Below are 18,321 nucleotides of genomic sequence, written 5' to 3' on the forward strand. Positions count from 1 at the left end.
CCTTCCTGTGGGAACGCTGAAGTGACAGCCGTGTGACAGGAAGCCCCAGCCTTGGAGAGGACACACCCTGTGGTCTGTCTGTCCGGAGGACACCCAGGTCTCCTCCATCCTCACAGCCTGGACCGCAGGGAGGAGACGCCATGGCCTCCACGCTCCTCGCCCTGCTCTGCCTTGGTGAGATGAGGAGGGGCAGGGGGAGCCCTGGTCTGGAGGGACCCCCCCCAGCCAGCCTGCTCTGTCAGGGGACCCCAGGGCCCAGGAGGCTCCCGGGGTGGAGAGGCGCTGCTCAGAGCTGAGGGCACACCTCTCACAGGGCGCTCTCTTCCAGGGCTGAGTGTGGGCCTGAGGACCCAGGTGCAGGCCGGTGAGTCTCTCCCAGGGCCCAGCTCCCTCCTTTCATGAGGACAAGGTCACCCCCAGGCTGTGGGCAAGGGGAGGGCAGCTCAGGGCTCACGGAGGGGGAGTCTGGGAGGTCTGGGCTGAGAGCCGGGGCCTGGCGGGGGCGCCTGGTGAGCCCACATTTGATTTCCTTCCAGGGACCCTCCCCAAACCCACCATCTGGGCTGAGCCGGGCTCTGTGGTCTCCTGGGGGAGCCCCATGAGCATCTGGTGTCGGGGGACCCTGGGGATCCAGGAGTTCCATCTGGATAAAGAGGGAAGCCCGGTTCTCTTGGACAGACAGAAACCCCTGGAGCCCCAGGACAAGGCCAGGTTCTCCATCCAACACATGGGACAGGACCACGCAGGGAGCTATCGGTGCTACTACAGCACCCCCACTGGCTGGTCAGAGCCCAGTGACCCCCTGGAGCTGGTGATGACAGGTGAGGGACACTCGGGGGCCTCAGCCTTTGCCCTCTGGAGGGGTCTGCTCTCAGGGGGTGTCCCTCTCAAAGCCCAGCCCTGGGGAGGGGAGGGAAGGGGGGGGCCCACAAAACCAGCTGCCTCCTTCTCTCCTAGGACTCTATGGCAAACCCAGACTCTCAGCCCTGCCAAGTCCTGTGGTAACGTCGGGAGGGAGTGTGACCCTCCAGTGTGGCTCCCATCAGGGATTTAACATATTCCTTCTGACCAAAGAAGGAGAAGACAAGTCCTCTTGGACCCTGGCTGGACAGCGAAGCCCAGATGGGTGGACCCAGGCCCTGTTCCTTGTGGGTCCTGTGACCCCTGGACACGGGTGGAGGTTCAGATGCTACGGCTTTAGCAGCATCACCCCCCGGGTGTGGTCCGCCCCCAGTGACCCTCTGGAGCTCCTGGTGGCAGGTGAGGAAGTACCATCCTGACCTCCCAACTTGCTGAGGCACCAGGGTGGGCATTAGATGCTTTTCTACTGGAGCTGTCCCAGAGGAGAGGGTGGGGTGAGGGGGTGGGGCTCACAGGACAGACACACAGACTGCAGACGGTGAGGCCTGGGGACCAGAACAGGAGAAGGGGCTCATGGGAGGAGCCGTCCCTACAGCCTAGTCTCCGCAGGGGTGTCTGGCAATGAGATGGGGAGGGCAGCTTGGAGCTCACGGAGGGGGAGTCTGGGAGGTCTGGCTGAGAGCTGGGGCCTGGTGGGGACGCCTGGTGAGCCTGCCTCTGATTTCCTTCCAGGGACCCTCCCCAAACCCACCATCTGGGCTGAGCCGGGCTCTGTGGCTCCCTCGGGGACCCCCGTGACCATCTGGTGTCAGGGGACCCTGGAGGCCCAGGTATTCCATCTGGATAAAGAGGGCACCTCAGTCCCCTGGGACAGACAGAAACCCCCGGGGCCCGGGGACAAGGCCCAGCTGGCCATCCCACAGATGACGGAGCAGCACGCAGGGAGCTATCAGTGCTACTACAGCACCCCCACTGGCTGGTCAGAGCCCAGTGACCCCCTGGAGCTGGTGGTGACAGGTGAGGGACTCTCGGGGGTTACGGGCTCTGCCCTCAGGAGGGGGTCTGCTCTCAGGGGGTGTCCCTCTCACAGCCCAGCCCTGGGCGGGGGGGGGAGGGGGAGCCCCACAGATCCAGCTGCCTCCTTCTCTCCTAGGATCCTACAGCAAACCCAGCCTCTCAGCCCTGCCGAGCCCTGTGGTGACCTTGGGAGGGAGCGTGACCCTCCAGTGTGGCTCCCATCAGGGATTTAACAGATTCCTTCTGACCAAGGAAGGAGAAGATGAGTCCTCTCGGACCCTGGATGGACAGCGAGCCCCCAACTGGCAGACCCAGGCCCTGTTCTCCGTGGGCCCTGTGACCCCCGGGCACAGGTGGATGTTCAGATGCTACGGCTTTTACAGGGACACCCCCCAGGTGTGGTCGGCCCCCAGCGACCCCCTGGAGCTCCTGGTCCCAGGTGAGGAAGTCCCATCCTGAGCCCATACATTTGTGCAGACAAGACAACGTACTGGGGTCTCTGCTCCCAGGGGAGCCCCTGTGAGAGGGTGGGGAGAGGAGCGTGGGGCTCACAGGACAGACACACAGACTGAGACACGGCGAGGCCTGGGGCCGGGACGGGAGGGGGGTTCATGGGGAAGCGGTCCCTACAACCGACGGGTGTCTCTCCCCAGGGCTGTCTGGGAAGCCCTCCCTCCTGACCTCGCAGGGCCCTGTCGTCACCTCTGGACAGAACCTGACCCTCCAGTGCCGCTCTGATGTCAGCTACGCCAGATTTGCTCTGTCCAAGGAGGGGGACAGGACCTCCCCCAGCGCCCTGCCCGGAGGCCCCAGGAGGGGCTCGCTCAGGCCGACTTCCCCCTGGGCCCGGTGGGCACCGTCCACGGGGGCCGGTACAGATGCTACGGTGGACACGGCCTCTCCTCCGAGTGGTCGGCGCCCAGTGAGCCCTTGGAGCTGCTGGTGGCAGGAGAGGAGCCAGCGGGTCAGTCGGGGACCAGACTCTGCACAGGCCCCACCAGGGAGCCCCAGGGATGATGCTGGGACCAGGGGAGGGGTCCCGGGGAGGGGACAGAGAGACGGGGTCGGGGAGGGGAGAGACTCTGAGAAACAGAGACTGCGCTGAGGGGCCAGAGAGGCCCACAGAGTCTCGCTCAGAACCTGGGCCGGCGGCCGCACCCCCTTCCTCTCTGCAGGACGGCTCAGAGACAGACCCTCCCTCTCGGTGCGGCCGGGCCCCGCGGTGGCCCCCGGGGAGAATGTGACCCTGCTGTGTCAGTCAGGAGAGAGGACGGACACCTTCCTTCTGTCCAAGGAGGGGACAGCCGATCGCCCCCTGCGTCTGCGCTCCCAGGACCAAGACGGGCGGTACCAGGCCGAGTTCTCCTTGAGCCCTGTGACCTCAGCCCACGGGGGCACCTACAGGTGCTACGGCTCACTCAGCACAGACCCCTACCTGCTGTCACAGCCCAGCGAGCCCCTGGCGCTCGTGGTCTCAGGTGAGGCCCAGTCTGTCCGTCAACTCAGCAGCTCCAGGCTCTGCCCTGAGAGCGCAGGCCCATGGTGGAGGAGGGGGCGCTGAGGGAGGGGGCCCCTGAGGGAGGGGCCTCGCAGCCCGCACCCCGCCCCTTTCTCCCGCACTGGGGTCCCGGAGGGGCAGGTGGGCAGTGCGAGGGTCTTCGGGAGGCCACAGGGCCGTGCAGGGCAGAGGGGAGTGAGATGGGGACCCCGGGTGAGCCCAGGGCACCTCTTCCTGGGCTCAACCTCCCAAGGTCCCATTCTCCCAGCCACAGACGCAGATTTGAACCTATGGACTGTCAGGGCTCTATGCTCAGGGGAGACAGCCCAGCCCAGGGCGGTGTGGGAGCTGGAGGATCTAATACCCCCTCAGATCATCAACACAGACTGCAGGGGCTCTGGGCTGCCGGGTGAACGGCTAGGGGTCGGGGGGCCAAGGCTGGGGGAGCAGGGCTGTGGAGGGGGAGGCGGCCCCGCCCCCACCCTTTTACTGACCCCCAGCGGCCACCAGGCATCCATTCCATCAGCTCCACCCCTCAGTGGAGTCAGAAACTGCAGAAAGGGGAGCAGGTCTTGGCGAGGTGGTGGCGGGTCCGGGCCGAGCAGGGCTGAATATGCCCCCGGTTCAGGCGCCTCTGGAGACTCTGATGTGGACTCCCTCACCGTCACGACACCCCCGTGCGGGCCTCAGTTTCTCCCAGTGTAAAAGGAGAGACCCGTGCCCCAGATCTTAGATTTCCTCAGTTCTGACCTGGGTGTGACCCTGCATCGGACAAGGAGCACAGGGAGCCCCCGAGGAGGTGACTGTGGGGGGCCTGTCCCCTCTACTGCAGTGTGTGGGGAGGGAGGGGAGGACCCAGAGGCCCCTCCGTGCAGCCTGCCCCTCCCCCCGCCCCCGCTGCGGTGGGGGAGGGGAGGGAACAAGGGAGGACCCTCAGCTCCAGGTGAGACCCTCGGACAGCCCCCTGCAGGTGAGGGCCCCCCAGAGCAGGAAGCTAGTGTCCTCCTGGGGGCCAGCTCAGGAGGAGCTCAGGGTGCCCACGGCCCTGGTTCCAGTCCCGGCTCTGCCACCTCCAGGCTGGGTCACCAGGGCCCCTGAGTGATCTCCCTCTCTGTGCCTCAGTTTCCTCGTCTGTAAAACGGGTGGGATGGGCTGGATGTGGATGCACAGACCCCAGCACGACTCTGCACACAGCAGATGCCTAGCTAAACGGCACCCCTGGCTCACTCAGGCGTCTCTGGTGCCCCAGGCCTCACGTGGTACCTGAGTGTCCTCATCGGGATCTTGGTGACCTTCGTCCTGCTGCTCCTCGTCCTCCTCTTTCTCTTCCTCCAACACCGGGGTCAGGACAGATGCAGGAAGTCACGTGAGTAGGGAACGGGGTGACTCGGACCCCTGGAGGCCTTAGGGCATCAGACAGAGGGAAACCAAGGACATGGGAACAGTCAGCTTAAAAAATGTTTTCCCACCATATGGAGGTTCCTTAAAAACGAAAAGCAGAATTATCATGTGATCCAGCAAATCCACTGCTGGGTATATGTTTGAACAAAATGAAAACACTAATTTAAAAAGATACAAACATTCCAATATTCATGTAGCCAATTTACAATAGCCAAGATATGTCAGCAACCCAACTGTCCAGCACAGATGAATGAACAGAGAAAATGTGGTGTGTGTGTGTGTGTGTGTGTGTACCCACATATACATAGAATGGAATATTACTCAGCCATAGAAAAGAAGGAAACTCTGCCATTTGCAACAGCACACATGAACCTAGAGAGTATTACGCTTGCTGAAATAACTCGGAGGAACATAAACGCTTTATGATAGCATTGGTACATACTGAATCTGGAAAATAATACAAAGGAACATATATGAAAAACAAAAACAGAGTCCTTGATACAGAAAAATAACTAATGGTTACCGGGGGTCGGGCAGATGAGGGGTGTGGACTAGAGACACAGACTAATGTGTATGAAATAAGCAACAAGGATATACTGGATAGCACAGGGAATGTAGCAATTATTTCGTAATAACTTTAAGTGGAGTATAACCTATAAAAACATTGAATCATATGTTGTATGCCTGAAACTAATATATTACAAAGCAACGATATTTCATTTAAAAATTTTTCCAGAATCTCAAATCTGAAAATCTAGTGGAAAAAAACACCCACAGGGCTGCGCAGGGCAGAGGTTGGTGAGGTGGGGTCCCCGGGTCAGCCCGGCATAAGCCTTCCTGGGCTCATTCCCAGGACCCAGTCTCCCAGCCACAGACCCAGATCCGAACCTGGGGAGTCTCGGGGCTCTCTGCTTAGGGGAGACAGCCCACCCCAGGGCATTTTAACATTCTCTGGGAGGACAAGGCCCCTCAGATCGTCAAGGGGCGGCGGGGAGTCAGGCAGAGATGGCGCCAGAGCCACAGGCTGCAGGGGCCTGAGGCTGCTGGATGGGGTTCAGTCTGTGGAGAAGCAGGTCCGCCCCCACCACATCCTGCCCCCGGAGGCTGCAGGGATCACCTCCTCCCTCAGGCAGAGTCCAGCTGGCAGACACAGAGGGCTGAGCGAGCGTCTGTAGGGGGAGGTGGATCCGTGGGAGCCACCATTGGGTCCCACCCGGGACCCCACAGACCACTGATCAGGGGCGGGGTCCCACCCCAGGACCCTGCAAACACCACTCAGGGGCAGGCCCCACCCCGGGACCCCACAGACCACTGCTCAGGGGAGGGCCTCACCCCACCCTGTGCTGTCGGAGCTCCTTCAGCTCAGGGTCCTGACAGGAACGTCTGAGACAGTAAGATAGAGAGACCCCAGGAGTCTCCCGAGGAGGACACGGCCCACCCACAGCCTCCCTTCACGACACTCGGGCTCGGCTGATACCCTCCCCCAGCACCGCTGTCAGACCAGCGAGTGTGAACAAGGACAGCGTCCCTGTCGGGTTGGGCTCGGGGCTGCATCTTCTCACGGGAGGCGGGTGCCCTGGGCACACACAGTGAGTAACAGGGCCGGCGCTGACCTGTGTGCCCTCACCCCAGACTACACGGTGCAGAATCTCACCCGGATGGGCCTCGCAGCTTCGGTCCTGCTGCTCCTCGGGATCCTTCTCTGCCAGGCTCGGCACGACCACGGAGGAGCCCGAGACGCAGCCCGGAGCTGAGCACCGGGACCCCGCACCACCCAGAGCGCAGGAGCCTGGGACGCGAGCTTCTGGTGTAGGAGCTTCTGGATGAGCCTCTGACCCTGGGGGAGAGATGAGCCGCAGGGTGGGAGGAGGCCCAGGCGGGTCGGCCTCTGCTTACAGGGCCCCCTCCCTCCTGGGGAGGATGCCCCGGCTCCCGGCTGCTCTCACCCCTGGCCCGAGGCGCATCCCACGTGGCAGGGGTGGGTCCTCACCCTGCATGCCCGCAGGCTCTGTCCACTCGCATGGAGGACGTGAGCCTCATTGTTCATGCCCGCCATCTCTGGTGTGCGCAATGACCTCCATCTCTTCTCAGAAACAGAATGCTGTTAAAGTAACTGAATAAATGGGTTAAATGGGGCCCCGTTTGGAACAGTTGGATCCTAAACTCTTCCCTGAGCCCCCTCTGGACCCTGCATGCCCCTCCTCCTTGTCCGAGGACACCCGCTGTAGTCTCTCCAGAAACACTGTCAGTGTGAAGGGACACCCTGGCGTTTGAAGTGACCGTCAGGGCTACACTGGTAAATGAGCTCAGGAATATATCGTTTTGTAAAGAGCCCCGATATGGGGTTTCCCTGGTGGTGAAGAATCTGCCAGCCAATGCAAGAGACACGGGTTCAATCCGTGATCCTGAACACCCCACACGCCAGGGAGCAACTGAGTCTATGAGCTGCAGCGACAGAGGCCGGCACGTCCTGGAGCCCATGCACCGCCAGAGAGGCCAGTGCTGCAGATGCCCAGACACCAAAGCGAGGGAACAGCCCTGCTCACACAACCAGACACACCCCCGCAGCAACACAGACCCGGCACAGACAAAATCATCAGGCAATAAATGCTTAAAGAGCCCAGGTGTGTGAGCTGTGTGTCTCCTTTGAGGCAAACACACTCCATGGCCAACCTCAAGGAGCCCGGGTGAATGCGCTGAAGGCCGGTGGGAAGGAAAGAGCAAGCAGACTTTCCCACAGGGCGAGTCTGCTGCGGCCAGCCCCCACCGATGGCCCCACGTGCCCAGATGTGTCTTCTCATTACAATCACATAGGATCATCTGCACCTCAGTTTTATGCCCAGGTTCCCTGAAATGAGATGCCCACCTCCTAGTTCATCCTTAAGAGATGGAAAGAGAAAACGATGGAGGAGACAAGGCTGACTCTGACGAATCCCAGCACATCGTGGGCAGGTGTACTCATCAGCCGGGTCAATCTGGAGAGTCGACAGCAACTCTCAGTTAAAGGGAAGAGACAGCGCTGGCCCACAGTTGTATAACCCAGAGGAAGATGCATGCACGGCCACGTGTGTACAAGGAGAAAAAGGACACGTGGGTTGTTCACAGTAGGAAAAGTTACAGAAATCACTTTCACCAAAATGAATGGTTTGGTGTATATATATGCGAAAGAATTTTACACAAAAAAACGCACAAAGCTGGACTGCTACAGTAACACAGGTCAGTTTTCAAGCATGATGGTGAATAAGTGAAACACGACTGTAGGAGTCCAGTGCATCACATCAAATTCAAAAGGCATTACGTGGGACTCAAATACATAAAATAAGAAATGAGACGGGAGGAACAAGAGCTGCTACCGGGTTTCCCTGGTGGCTTGGTGGATAAGAATCCAGCCGCCAACGCAGGGGATGCAGGTTCCATCCCTGCTTCGAGAAGATCCCGCAAATGCTGAGCCCGCGGGCCCAGAGCCCTGCCCTGCGACAAGACACGCCATCAAAGCGAGGAGCCGAGACACCGCAGCGAAGAGAAAAGCTTCCTGAGCTCAGCTCAACGGGAGGAAAGCCCCTGGGCAGCGAGGAAGACCCAGCACTGTCCTTTGTCGCTCAGGCGTGTCCGACTCTGTGACCCCATAGACAGTAGTAGCCCACCAGCCTCTCTGGGCAGTGAGGAAGACCCAGCACCGTCTGTCCCTCAGTCGTGTCCGACTCTTTGGGACCACATGGACTGTAGCCCACCAGACTGCTGTGTCCGTGAGATTCTCCAGGTGAAAATACTGGAGTGGGTTGCCAGGCCCTCCTCCAGGGGATCTTCCCCACCCAGGGATCGAACCCAGGTTTCCTGCATTGCAGGCACATTCTTTACCATCTGAGCCACCAGGGACATCCAGCACAGCCAAAATTAATATAATTTTTTAAAATTAATTATTTTAATTAATTTTAAAAAATTGATTATTTTAAATTGATAGCTCAGAGATACAAAAGTTTATAAGACAGTACTAAGAACCACTGTGTGTTGAGCCATCTGACAGCAAACCTGGAAGAGACACGCACGAGTCTCTAGAGACACACAGCCCGCCAGAACGGAGGCCAGAAGACGCAGACAGCCTGAACTGTAATAACACCAATGATAACACCATGCAAACCAGAGGCCAGAACTGGATGGCTTCACGGAGGACTTCTACCAAACTGACAAAGAGGAACTTATGTGACCCTCTTCACACTCTCCCAGGAGACTGAAGAGGACGAAACACTCCCAAAGTCTTTCTATGAGCCACTGTCAGCCGGATAACTAAACAAAAGACACAACCAAAAAAGAAAAGTTACAGAACAGAGCGCTTTATGAACATACATGCAAAATGTGCAACAAAACATTAGCTAACTGAATTCGACAACACACAAAAAGAATCACACGCCACGGTCAACTGGGATTCATACCAGGGTCACAAGGATAATTCAACATGTGCAAATCGATCAGTGTAAGTCACCACATCAACAAGAGAAAAGACAAAACAACATGCTCATCTTAACAGGTTCAGAGAAAGCACTGATAAAATGCAACATCCATTCATCATAAAAGGTCTCGCCAAAGTGAGTACAGGGGGAAGACATCTCAACGTAATAAAACCGATTTATGACAAGCACACAGTCAACACAGTCCTCAAAGGTAACAAGCGGAAAGCCTTTCTAGAACTCTGGGACAAGGTAAGGACGCCCACTCTCACCATTTGTGTTCAACACACCACTGGAAGTCCTAGTCATAGCAATCAGGCAAGGAAAAAAAAGGATTCAACTTGGGGCAGGAAGGAGGCAAAACTGTCTCTGTATGCAGATGACGTGATACTGCATTTACAAAACCCTGAAGACTGCACACACAAACTGCAGAACCGAGGGAGGGGCACCTGGTCTGGGGAGTGGGCAGGAGTGTTGTCTGGGTCTGCAGTCTGTTCGTGTGTGTGTGTGTGTGTGTGTGTGTGTCTGTGCGTGTGTGCCCGCGTGTGTGCTCAGTCATGTCCAACTCTTTGTGACTCCACAGACAGTAGCCCGCCAGGCTCGTCTGTCCATGGATTCTCCAGGTAAGAATACTGAGGTGGGCTTCCATGTCCTTCTCCAGGGGATCTTCCCCACCCAGGGATCGAACTCGAGTCTCTGCACCTCCTGCGCTGGCAGGCAGATTCTTTACCCCTGAGCCACCTGGGGAGCCCGAGTGCAGCCTACCATCACTCCGTTTCTCTCATTCGAAAACGGCGCCAGATACCTGCTTACTCGTCTCGGTTTTCCCTGTGTATGTGGACTATCAGGGCTTCCCAGGGGGCACTAGTGGTGAAGAGCCCACCTGCCAGTGCAGGAGACGTAAGAGACTTGGGTTCAATCCCCGGGTGGGGAAGATCCCCTGGAGGAGGGCATGGCCACCCCCTCCAGTATTCCTGCCTGGAGAATCCCGTGCTCAGAGGGGCGTGGCAGGCTACGGGCTGTGCGGTCTCAAAGAGTCGGACACAGCTGCAGTGACTGAGCACGCACACTACTTAACTATCGTTTCTGTTTTCCATTTCTGGCCTCACTGTTACACATTTCAGAAATTTTAATCAGCGCTTTAAGAAGGTAGCAGATCGGGAAGTCCCAGCCCTCATCTCGCACAGAAACACTGATAAACTGGGATTATTTGGGCCTAATGACCTTTAAGCAAACTGCAGAATCCAGCTAGTGAGCTGCAACACCTCGGATGAGCAGAAAAAGCAAGAAGAACCACTTCAAAAGGATAAACGGAGGAGGTTCTGTCTCCCTGTCTCCCCTCCCACAAGCTGCCGCAGCTCAGCACCAAAAGGACCCTCCTTGGGCCCAGGCCCTCTCCTCCCCAGGAGGACAGTGGGTGCAGCCGCGCCACGTCCCCAGGCTCCAGGCTGCTGCCTCAGAAACCGCCTCGCTGCTCAGCTCACGAGAGCACCAGGCAGCAGACACACGTGGGGCCACAAAGCAGGAAGAGAAGGGACGGGGCTCTGTGCGGCCAGCTCGGCCTTGGGGGTTAGAGGAGCAAGGAGTCCTCAGACTTGTCCCTCAGGGCAGGGGCACGACAGGGCGGGGGCACCGCATCGTGTGTGTCTGGGGATCTGAGCCCTGCGCGGAGCAGGAGCTGACATCCTCCCTGAAGCATCTCCAGGGCCTGGTGACCCGTCCATGGTGAGGACCCCTGGGGACCTGCTGATGGGCGGGCAGAGGAGGAAGCAGACCCCAAGGTGAGGCTCTCGGAGGGAAGGACACGCCCTGCTTGCCCACACCTCAAAGAGGTGTCTCGGGAACACACTGGGACTGTCACAGGGACGACGCCAGGCTTTCAAGAAGAGGCTGTTCCCCTTCCTGCGGGGACGCTGATGTGACAGCCACGTGACAGGAAGCCTGAGCCTCTGACAGGACACACCCTGTGGTCTGTCTGTCCGGAGGACACCCAGGTCTCCTCCATCCTCACAGCCTGGACCGTAGGAGGAGACACCATGGCCCCCGTGCTTCCCGCCCTGCTCTGCCTCGGTGAGATGAGGAGGGTCAGGAGGAGCCCTGGTCTGGAGGGACCCCCCGGCCAGCTTGCTCCGTCAGGGGACCCCAGGGCCTGGGAGACTCCCGGGGTGGAGAGGCAATGCTCAGAGCTGAGGGCACACCTCTCACAGGGCGCTCTCTTCCAGGGCTGAGTGTGGGCCTGAGGACCCAGGTGCAGGCCGGTGAGTCTGTCCCAGGGCCCAGCTCCGTCCTCTCGTGGGGACAGGGGTCAGTCACCCCCAGGCTGCGGGGAGGGAGAGGGCAGTTCGGGGCTCACGGATGGGGAGTCTGGGAGGTCTGGGCTGAGAGCCGGGGCCTGGGGGGGACGCCTGGTGAGCCCGCCTCTGATTTCCTTCCAGGGACCCTCCCCAAACCCACCATCTGGGCTGAGCCAGGCTCTGTGGTCCCCAGGGGTAGCTCCGTGACCATCTGGTGTCAGGGGTCCCCGGGGGCCCAGGAGTTCCATCTGGATAAAGAGGGAAACCCAGATCTCTGGGACAGACAGAAACCCCTGGAGCCCGGGGACAAGGCCAGGTTCTCCATCCACTACATGGCGCAGGTCTACACAGGGAGCTATCGGTGCTACTACGGAACCCGCACTGGCTGGTCAGAGCGCAGTGAACCCCTGGAGCTGGTGGTGACAGGTGAGGGACTCTCGGGGGTTACGGGCTCTGCCCTCAGGAGGGGGTCTGCTCTCAGGGGGTGTCCCTCTCACAGCCCAGCCCTGGGCGGGGGGGGGAGGGGGAGCCCCACAGATCCAGCTGCCTCCTTCTCTCCTAGGATCCTACAGCAAACCCAGCCTCTCAGCCCTGCCGAGCCCTGTGGTGACCTTGGGAGGGAGCGTGACCCTCCAGTGTGGCTCCCATCAGGGATTTAACAGATTCCTTCTGACCAAGGAAGGAGAAGATGAGTCCTCTCGGACCCTGGATGGACAGCGAGCCCCCAACTGGCAGACCCAGGCCCTGTTCTCCGTGGGCCCTGTGACCCCCGGGCACAGGTGGATGTTCAGATGCTACGGCTTTTACAGGGACACCCCCCAGGTGTGGTCGGCCCCCAGCGACCCCCTGGAGCTCCTGGTCCCAGGTGAGGAAGTCCCATCCTGAGCCCATACATTTGTGCAGACAAGACAACGTACTGGGGTCTCTGCTCCCAGGGGAGCCCCTGTGAGAGGGTGGGGAGAGGAGCGTGGGGCTCACAGGACAGACACACAGACTGAGACACGGCGAGGCCTGGGGCCGGGACGGGAGGGGGGGTTCATGGGGAAGCGGTCCCTACAACCGACGGGTGTCTCTCCCCAGGGCTGTCTGGGAAGCCCTCCCTCCTGACCTCGCAGGGCCCTGTCGTCACCTCTGGACAGAACCTGACCCTCCAGTGCCGCTCTGATGTCAGCTACGCCAGATTTGCTCTGTCCAAGGAGGGGGGACAGGACCTCCCCCAGCGCCCTGCCCGGAGGCCCCAGGAGGGGCTCGCTCAGGCCGACTTCCCCCTGGGCCCGGTGGGCACCGTCCACGGGGGCCGGTACAGATGCTACGGTGGACACGGCCTCTCCTCCGAGTGGTCGGCGCCCAGTGAGCCCTTGGAGCTGCTGGTGGCAGGAGAGGAGCCAGCGGGTCAGTCGGGGACCAGACTCTGCACAGGCCCCACCAGGGAGCCCCAGGGATGATGCTGGGACCAGGGGGAGGGGTCCCGGGGAGGGGACAGAGAGACGGGGTCGGGGAGGGGAGAGACTCTGAGAAACAGAGACTGCGCTGAGGGGCCAGAGAGGCCCACAGAGTCTCGCTCAGAACCTGGGCCGGCGGCCGCACCCCCTTCCTCTCTGCAGGACGGCTCAGAGACAGACCCTCCCTCTCGGTGCGGCCGGGCCCCGCGGTGGCCCCCGGGGAGAATGTGACCCTGCTGTGTCAGTCAGGAGAGAGGACGGACACCTTCCTTCTGTCCAAGGAGGGGACAGCCGATCGCCCCCTGCGTCTGCGCTCCCAGGACCAAGACGGGCGGTACCAGGCCGAGTTCTCCTTGAGCCCTGTGACCTCAGCCCACGGGGGCACCTACAGGTGCTACGGCTCACTCAGCACAGACCCCTACCTGCTGTCACAGCCCAGCGAGCCCCTGGCGCTCGTGGTCTCAGGTGAGGCCCAGTCTGTCCGTCAACTCAGCAGCTCCAGGCTCTGCCCTGAGAGCGCAGGACGGTGGTGGAGGAGGGGGCGCTAAGGGAGGGCCTCCTGGGGGAGGGGCCTCGGAGCCCGTGCCCCGCCCCTTTCTCCCGCACTGGGGTCCCGGAGGGGCAGGTGGGCAGTGCGAGGGTCTTCGGGAGGCCACAGGGCCGTGCAGGGCAGAGGGGAGTGAGATGGGGACCCCGGGTGAGCCCAGGGCACCTCTTCCTGGGCTCAACCTCCCAAGGTCCCATTCTCCCAGCCACAGACGCAGATTTGAACCTATGGACTGTCAGGGCTCTATGCTCAGGGGAGACAGCCCAGCCCAGGGCGGTGTGGGAGCTGGAGGATCTAATACCCCCTCAGATCATCAACACAGACTGCAGGGGCTCTGGGCTGCCGGGTGAACGGCTAGGGGTCGGGGGGCCAAGGCTGGGGGAGCAGGGCTGTGGAGGGGGAGGCGGCCCCGCCCCCACCCTTTTACTGACCCCCAGCGGCCACCAGGCATCCATTCCATCAGCTCCACCCCTCAGTGGAGTCAGAAACTGCAGAAAGGGGAGCAGGTCTTGGCGAGGTGGTGGCGGGTCCGGGCCGAGCAGGGCTGAATATGCCCCCGGTTCAGGCGCCTCTGGAGACTCTGATGTGGACTCCCTCACCGTCACGACACCCCCGTGCGGGCCTCAGTTTCTCCCAGTGTAAAAGGAGAGACCCGTGCCCCAGATCTTAGATTTCCTCAGTTCTGACCTGGGTGTGACCCTGCATCGGACAAGGAGCACAGGGAGCCCCCGAGGAGGTGACTGTGGGGGGCCTGTCCCCTCTACTGCAGTGTGTGGGGAGGGAGGGGAGGACCCAGAGGCCCCTCCGTGCAGCCTGCCCCTCCCCCGCCCCCGCTGCGGTGGGGGAGGGGAGGAACAAGGGAGGACCCTCAGCTCCAGGTGAGACCCTCGGACAGCCCCCTGCAGGTGAGGGCCCCCCAGAGCAGGAAGCTAGTGTCCTCCTGGGGGCCAGCTCAGGAGGAGCTCAGGGTGCCCACGGCCCTGGTTCCAGTCCCGGCTCTGCCACCTCCAGGCTGGGTCACCAGGGCCCCTGAGTGATCTCCCTCTCTGTGCCTCAGTTTCCTCGTCTGTAAAACGGGTGGGATGGGCTGGATGTGGATGCACAGACCCCAGCACGACTCTGCACACAGCAGATGCCTAGCTAAACGGCACCCCTGGCTCACTCAGGCGTCTCTGGTGCCCCAGGCCTCACGTGGTACCTGAGTGTCCTCATCGGGATCTTGGTGACCTTCGTCCTGCTGCTCCTCGTCCTCCTCTTTCTCTTCCTCCAACACCGGGGTCAGGACAGATGCAGGAAGTCACGTGAGTAGGGAACGGGGTGACTCGGACCCCTGGAGGCCTTAGGGCATCAGACAGAGGGAAACCAAGGACATGGGAACAGTCAGCTTAAAAAATGTTTTCCCACCATATGGAGGTTCCTTAAAAACGAAAAGCAGAATTATCATGTGATCCAGCAAATCCACTGCTGGGTATATGTTTGAACAAAATGAAAACACTAATTTAAAAAGATACAAACATTCCAATATTCATGTAGCCAATTTACAATAGCCAAGATATGTCAGCAACCCAACTGTCCAGCACAGATGAATGAACAGAGAAAATGTGGTGTGTGTGTGTGTGTGTGTGTGTACCCACATATACATAGAATGGAATATTACTCAGCCATAGAAAAGAAGGAAACTCTGCCATTTGCAACAGCACACATGAACCTAGAGAGTATTACGCTTGCTGAAATAACTCGGAGGAACATAAACGCTTTATGATAGCATTGGTACATACTGAATCTGGAAAATAATACAAAGGAACATATATGAAAAACAAAAACAGAGTCCTTGATACAGAAAAATAACTAATGGTTACCGGGGGTCGGGCAGATGAGGGGTGTGGACTAGAGACACAGACTAATGTGTATGAAATAAGCAACAAGGATATACTGGATAGCACAGGGAATGTAGCAATTATTTCGTAATAACTTTAAGTGGAGTATAACCTATAAAAACATTGAATCATATGTTGTATGCCTGAAACTAATATATTACAAAGCAACGATATTTCATTTAAAAATTTTTCCAGAATCTCAAATCTGAAAATCTAGTGGAAAAAAACACCCACAGGGCTGCGCAGGGCAGAGGTTGGTGAGGTGGGGTCCCCGGGTCAGCCCGGCATAAGCCTTCCTGGGCTCATTCCCAGGACCCAGTCTCCCAGCCACAGACCCAGATCCGAACCTGGGGAGTCTCGGGGCTCTCTGCTTAGGGGAGACAGCCCACCCCAGGGCATTTTAACATTCTCTGGGAGGACAAGGCCCCTCAGATCGTCAAGGGGCGGCGGGGAGTCAGGCAGAGATGGCGCCAGAGCCACAGGCTGCAGGGGCCTGAGGCTGCTGGATGGGGTTCAGTCTGTGGAGAAGCAGGTCCGCCCCCACCACATCCTGCCCCCGGAGGCTGCAGGGATCACCTCCTCCCTCAGGCAGAGTCCAGCTGGCAGACACAGAGGGCTGAGCGAGCGTCTGTAGGGGGAGGTGGATCCGTGGGAGCCACCATTGGGTCCCACCCCGGGACCCCACAGACCACTGATCAGGGGCGGGGTCCCACCCCAGGACCCTGCAAACACCACTCAGGGGCAGGCCCCACCCCGGGACCCCACAGACCACTGCTCAGGGGAGGGCCTCACCCCACCCTGTGCTGTCGGAGCTCCTTCAGCTCAGGGTCCTGACAGGAACGTCTGAGATAGTAAGATAGAGAGACCCCAGGAGTCTCCCGAGGAGGACACGGCCCACCCACAGCCTCCCTTCACGACACTCGGGCTCGGCTGATACCCTCCCCCAGCACCGCTGTCAGACCAGCGAGTGTGAACAAGGACAGCGTCCCTGTCGGGTTGGGCTCGGGGCTGCATCTTCTCACGGGAGGCGGGTGCCCTGGGCACACACAGTGAGTAACAGGGCCGGCGCTGACCTGTGTGCCCTCACCCCAGACTACACGGTGCAGAATCTCACCCGGATGGGCCTCGCAGCTTCGGTCCTGCTGCTCCTCGGGATCCTTCTCTGCCAGGCTCGGCACGACCACGGAGGAGCCCGAGACGCAGCCCGGAGCTGAGCACCGGGACCCCGCACCACCCAGAGCGCAGGAGCCTGGGACGCGAGCTTCTGGTGTAGGAGCTTCTGGATGAGCCTCTGACCCTGGGGGAGAGATGAGCCGCAGGGTGGGAGGAGGCCCAGGCGGGTCGGCCTCTGCTCACAGGGCCCCCTCCCTCCTGGGGAGGATGCCCCGGCTCCCGGCTGCTCTCACCCCTGGCCCGAGGCGCATCCCACGTGGCAGGGGTGGGTCCTCACCCTGCATGCCCGCAGGCTCTGTCCACTCGCATGGAGGACGTGAGCCTCATTGTTCATGCCCGCCATCTCTGGTGTGCGCAATGACCTCCATCTCTTCTCAGAAACAGAATGCTGTTAAAGTAACTGAATAAATGGGTTAAATGGGGCCCCGTTTGGAACAGTTGGATCCTAAACTCTTCCCTGAGCCCCCTCTGGACCCTGCATGCCCCTCCTCCTTGTCCGAGGACACCCGCTGTAGTCTCTCCAGAAACACTGTCAGTGTGAAGGGACACCCTGGCGTTTGAAGTGACCGTCAGGGCTACACTGGTAAATGAGCTCAGGAATATATCGTTTTGTAAAGAGCCCCGATATGGGGTTTCCCTGGTGGTGAAGAATCTGCCAGCCAATGCAAGAGACACGGGTTCAATCCGTGATCCTGAACACCCCACACGCCAGGGAGCAACTGAGTCTATGAGCTGCAGCGACAGAGGCCGGCACGTCCTGGAGCCCATGCACCGCCAGAGAGGCCAGTGCTGCAGATGCCCAGACACCAAAGCGAGGGAACAGCCCTGCTCACACAACCAGACACACCCCCGCAGCAACACAGACCCGGCACAGACAAAATCATCAGGCAATAAATGCTTAAAGAGCCCAGGTGTGTGAGCTGTGTGTCTCCTTTGAGGCAAACACACTCCATGGCCAACCTCAAGGAGCCCGGGTGAATGCGCTGAAGGCCGGTGGGAAGGAAAGAGCAAGCAGACTTTCCCACAGGGCGAGTCTGCTGCGGCCAGCCCCCACCGATGGCCCCACGTGCCCAGATGTGTCTTCTCATTACAATCACATAGGATCATCTGCACCTCAGTTTTATGCCCAGGTTCCCTGAAATGAGATGCCCACCTCCTAGTTCATCCTTAAGAGATGGAAAGAGAAAACGATGGAGGAGACAAGGCTGACTCTGACGAATCCCAGCACATCGTGGGCAGGTGTACTCATCAGCCGGGTCAATCTGGAGAGTCGACAGCAACTCTCAGTTAAAGGGAAGAGACAGCGCTGGCCCACAGTTGTATAACCCAGAGGAAGATGCATGCACGGCCACGTGTGTACAAGGAGAAAAAGGACACGTGGGTTGTTCACAGTAGGAAAAGTTACAGAAATCACTTTCACCAAAATGAATGGTTTGGTGTATATATATGCGAAAGAATTTTACACAAAAAAACGCACAAAGCTGGACTGCTACAGTAACACAGGTCAGTTTTCAAGCATGATGGTGAATAAGTGAAACACGACTGTAGGAGTCCAGTGCATCACATCAAATTCAAAAGGCATTACGTGGGACTCAAATACATAAAATAAGAAATGAGACGGGAGGAACAAGAGCTGCTACCGGGTTTCCCTGGTGGCTTGGTGGATAAGAATCCAGCCGCCAACGCAGGGGATGCAGGTTCCATCCCTGCTTCGAGAAGATCCCGCAAATGCTGAGCCCGCGGGCCCAGAGCCCTGCCCTGCGACA

At 59.4% G+C, this 18,321-nt stretch overlaps 2 protein-coding genes and 1 pseudogene across 2 annotated transcripts in view; all 3 read left to right on the forward strand.

Annotated features, from left to right (window-relative positions):
- LOC133229492 (leukocyte immunoglobulin-like receptor subfamily B member 5) overlaps nucleotides 1–18,321 on the forward strand; it is a 63,657-nt gene that overhangs the window by 38,104 nt on the left and 7,232 nt on the right. The window lies entirely within an intron of this gene.
- On the forward strand, nucleotides 31–7,424 carry LOC133231129 (leukocyte immunoglobulin-like receptor subfamily A member 6; annotated as a pseudogene).
- LOC133231139 (leukocyte immunoglobulin-like receptor subfamily A member 6) lies at nucleotides 9,687–17,490 on the forward strand. The gene is made up of 8 exons (XM_061389422.1): nucleotides 9,687–11,292; nucleotides 11,445–11,480; nucleotides 11,658–11,942; nucleotides 12,079–12,381; nucleotides 12,597–12,908; nucleotides 13,121–13,423; nucleotides 16,195–16,209; nucleotides 16,475–17,490. The coding sequence occupies exons 1-8, from the start codon at nucleotides 11,259–11,261 to the stop codon at nucleotides 16,594–16,596; spliced, it is 1,410 nt and encodes a 469-aa protein (XP_061245406.1). The 5' UTR covers nucleotides 9,687–11,258; the 3' UTR covers nucleotides 16,597–17,490.

Source organism: Bos javanicus, chromosome 18, assembly GCF_032452875.1.
Source record: "Bos javanicus breed banteng chromosome 18, ARS-OSU_banteng_1.0, whole genome shotgun sequence".
Classification (NCBI taxonomy): Eukaryota; Metazoa; Chordata; class Mammalia; order Artiodactyla; family Bovidae; genus Bos; species Bos javanicus.

Excerpts from the sequence above, each read along its gene's own strand:
- LOC133231139 (XM_061389422.1), top strand. The coding sequence starts at position 11,259 with ATGGCCCCCGTGCTTCCCGCCCTGCTCTGCCTCG. Across the intron at positions 11,943-12,078 it reads CCTGGAGCTGGTGGTGACAG|GATCCTACAGCAAACCCAGC; the intron begins GTGAGGGACTCT and ends CTTCTCTCCTAG. Across the intron at positions 12,382-12,596 it reads CCTGGAGCTCCTGGTCCCAG|GGCTGTCTGGGAAGCCCTCC; the intron begins GTGAGGAAGTCC and ends GTCTCTCCCCAG.